This window comes from Volvox carteri (genome assembly GCF_000143455.1).
Source record: "Volvox carteri f. nagariensis unplaced genomic scaffold VOLCAscaffold_39, whole genome shotgun sequence".
NCBI lineage: Eukaryota > Viridiplantae > Chlorophyta > Chlorophyceae > Chlamydomonadales > Volvocaceae > Volvox > Volvox carteri.
The window spans coordinates 981923-984708 of record NW_003307582.1 but is presented as its reverse complement, the minus strand read 5'-3'; the positions used below and the strand labels follow the sequence as shown (position 1 = coordinate 984708).

Here is a 2786-nt window from a genome sequence, read left to right as displayed (position 1 = left end):
GGGGCAGATGGAGGTGTACAGGGAGCCCATGCCGTACAATATGGCGTCACAGCGGTTGATGTCCTGACAGACCCCGGAGGAGAGGCGGGGAGGGTCGGAGTGGGGAGGGTCGGAGTGGGGAGGGGTGGGGAGAGGCGGGGAGGGGGAGGGGCGGGGCGGGGAGGGGAGGGGAGGGGAGGGGCGGGGAGGGGCGGGGAGGGGCGGGGAGGAGCAGTATATTGGTGAGGGGAGAGGAAAAGAGGAGACTGCGGACATGCCGAATGGGGGGAATGCTGGGAGAAATGGATGAATGAATGTGTACGGCCATGAAACCAACCCTAAGCGCCCCAACACCCCGGAGGTCATTACCCGGCTCTCCCCCCCATCCCCCCCAACCCCGGCCATTCTACCGCCTCAACACCCCCCAATCGATTCGCTATAATTTCTTACCGTGAACTCCCCATCCCTTGCTCGTGCGGTGTCATCTTCCCCCTCCTTCAAAACCCTCTTTTTCGACCCCAAAGAGACGCATGCACACATACACACACCGTCGTGTGTTTTTTAACTTTTAAAACACACGCACACAGATATACGCACGAACAAACACATACCTGCAGCACCCGTGGATTAGCCGACGGAAAAACCTCATGCTCCCCCTGCTGCTGCTGCTGCTGCTGTTGTTGCTGCTGCTGCCAGACCGGGGCTCCCCCCCCCGCCGGCCCCCGGCTCGCTACTCCGGGACCTAAAACCCCCCCACCAGACAACTGCTGCTGCGGCTGTTGCAGTGGGTAGTTGTGGTGGTTGTGATGGTTGTGGTGTGGCCGATGTTCATCTGCGGCCAGATAGAATACCCGTCTGATGGGGGCAGGGAGGGGGACTGCACAGCCCTTGTCAACCTGGCCCGGTCCCGAACCTGCGTGGTGATCGAATGGAGGTGAGGAGGCCGCGAGGGAGCGGGAGGCGGGAGGAGGCGAAGCCCAAAAGGGGGGGGGGAAGGGTCACTCATTCATTCATGTGGTGCAGGAAGAAAAGGAAAAGCTTCTACCTACCTACCTACCTACCTACCTACCTACCTACCTACCTACCTACCTACCTACCTACCTACCTACCTACCTACCTACCTACCTACCTACCTACCTACCTACCTACCTACCTACCATCCCTCCTCCACCACAGACCCAATCATCCATCCGGCCCCGGAAAGCAAACACACTGCAAGCACGCCAAACTCCCCCTCCCCACCACCTTACCCTCGTCAGGCGGGGGCGGGTGACTGATCTGGTTCTGGCCCCGCAGCACACTGCCATCCTCCAGCTCGGCGCCTGGGGTGGAGGGGGAGAGGAGTGAGAGAGCACGGGGAAGGCGTGCGGGCGTGAAGAGGGTAGGGGGGGTTAGGGTGGCTTTAAGGATACCCACCCCCGAGTGCGAATGGGGTGTGCGAGTGCAAGTGCGAGTGAGTGCGGGCGGGTGTTCTCACGTGTGGTGGTGATGGTGAGGAAGAGGACTGGAAGGTGGCGACATCACAGCAGCCGTGATGGGGCGCACGGGACCCGCTCCAGGTAAGGACAAGAACAAGGATAGGCGCCGCCCCCACCTCCACCTCCACCTCCACCTCCACCTCCACCCCCCACCTCCACCCCCCACCTCCACCTCCACCTCCACCTCCACCCCCCACCTCGACCCTTACCCCACCCAGTGTAATTCGCTGCTCGGTGGCAATGGCGGGCAGCACGTGGGAGCCCTCGGGCAGTCGGGCGACGCGGGAGAACAGGAAGATGGCCGCCTCCAGGGAGCGGAAGAAGATGCGGGCGCCGGCGAAGAAAAAATTACCTGTACAGAGGGTTTGTACGGTTGTACGGCTATGTGTGTGTGAACATGTCCGGTATTAACCCCCAGACTAAGCAGGACCACTTCCTTACATGCATACATTCAAATTCAATGATACACACGCGCGCATACGTGAACACCGCAATTGCAATCGTTCATATGTTAACGACTGTACACATTATATATGACGCCGTTGTAGCTCAGTGGTAGAGCGTTTGTCTTGTAAACAAAAGGTCCCTGGTTCAATCCCAGGCTGCGGCAGCATAGTTCTTGAAGTCCTTCAAGGAATGACAAAAGCTTGCTACTCGGTCATCGTAACCTTAAAAGATAGCGGAGATTCTCTCTGATCCCTGTCAAATGAGAAGTAGTCATCAGTATGGTCAGGTTCCTACGAAATTCGTCGTCCCAACATCGAACGAATTTGTACTTTGGTTCAATATCTCACCTCTTCTTCTACAGTGGTCTTGCCTTTGGGTATCGGTCTATGTTTTTTCTTCTTCTCGTCCATTGTCCGTGCTTCGTCGTACCCCTCCCCTCCACATGCCATGCACCTCCCCTCCCCCTTCCATCGGACATACACACATGGACACACATGTACATACACTCACCCACGCTGCCGTTCTTAAAGCTGAACCTTTCCCCCGAGTTGTGCGCCAGGATGGACGTGTGGAACTGAACAAGGAACGCCCGGATGGTGTGTTTGTACGGATCCGACACGCCCCGCCACAGCGCGTGGTCGCCCTCAACGATGGCGTACCACTCCTGTTTGGCCGCCCCCGCGTCGTACGCGGGTAGCCGGTGCGCCAGCAGCCGCTTGACGGCACGAGCCTGGTGCAGTACAGTAAGGTACGGCAGTTGCGGCGGAAGACAGGGACGGAGGCGAAATCGGAAATGGAGGCGGCGATGCTGGAACCGCTGGTGGTGATGGTGGTAGCACTCCGCACTTCTGGAGTTGTTGCCGTACAACACCCCCAGAGCCC

General features: G+C 58.8%; 1 protein-coding gene across 1 annotated transcript in view; it reads right to left on the bottom strand.

Moving 5' to 3' along the window:
- The window catches only part of VOLCADRAFT_64316 (uncharacterized protein), a gene marked incomplete at both ends in the record, with an annotated part of 4272 nt that extends 1635 nt beyond the window's left edge, over positions 1-2637 (bottom strand). Inside the window, 4 exons of the mRNA XM_002953885.1 lie at positions 516-682; positions 1191-1301; positions 1672-1809; positions 2415-2637. Coding sequence (XP_002953931.1) covers positions 516-682; positions 1191-1301; positions 1672-1809; positions 2415-2637 — 639 coding nt within the window. The remainder of the gene's footprint in view (positions 1-515; positions 683-1190; positions 1302-1671; positions 1810-2414) is intronic.
- Between the last annotated feature and the right edge of the window lie 149 nt (positions 2638-2786).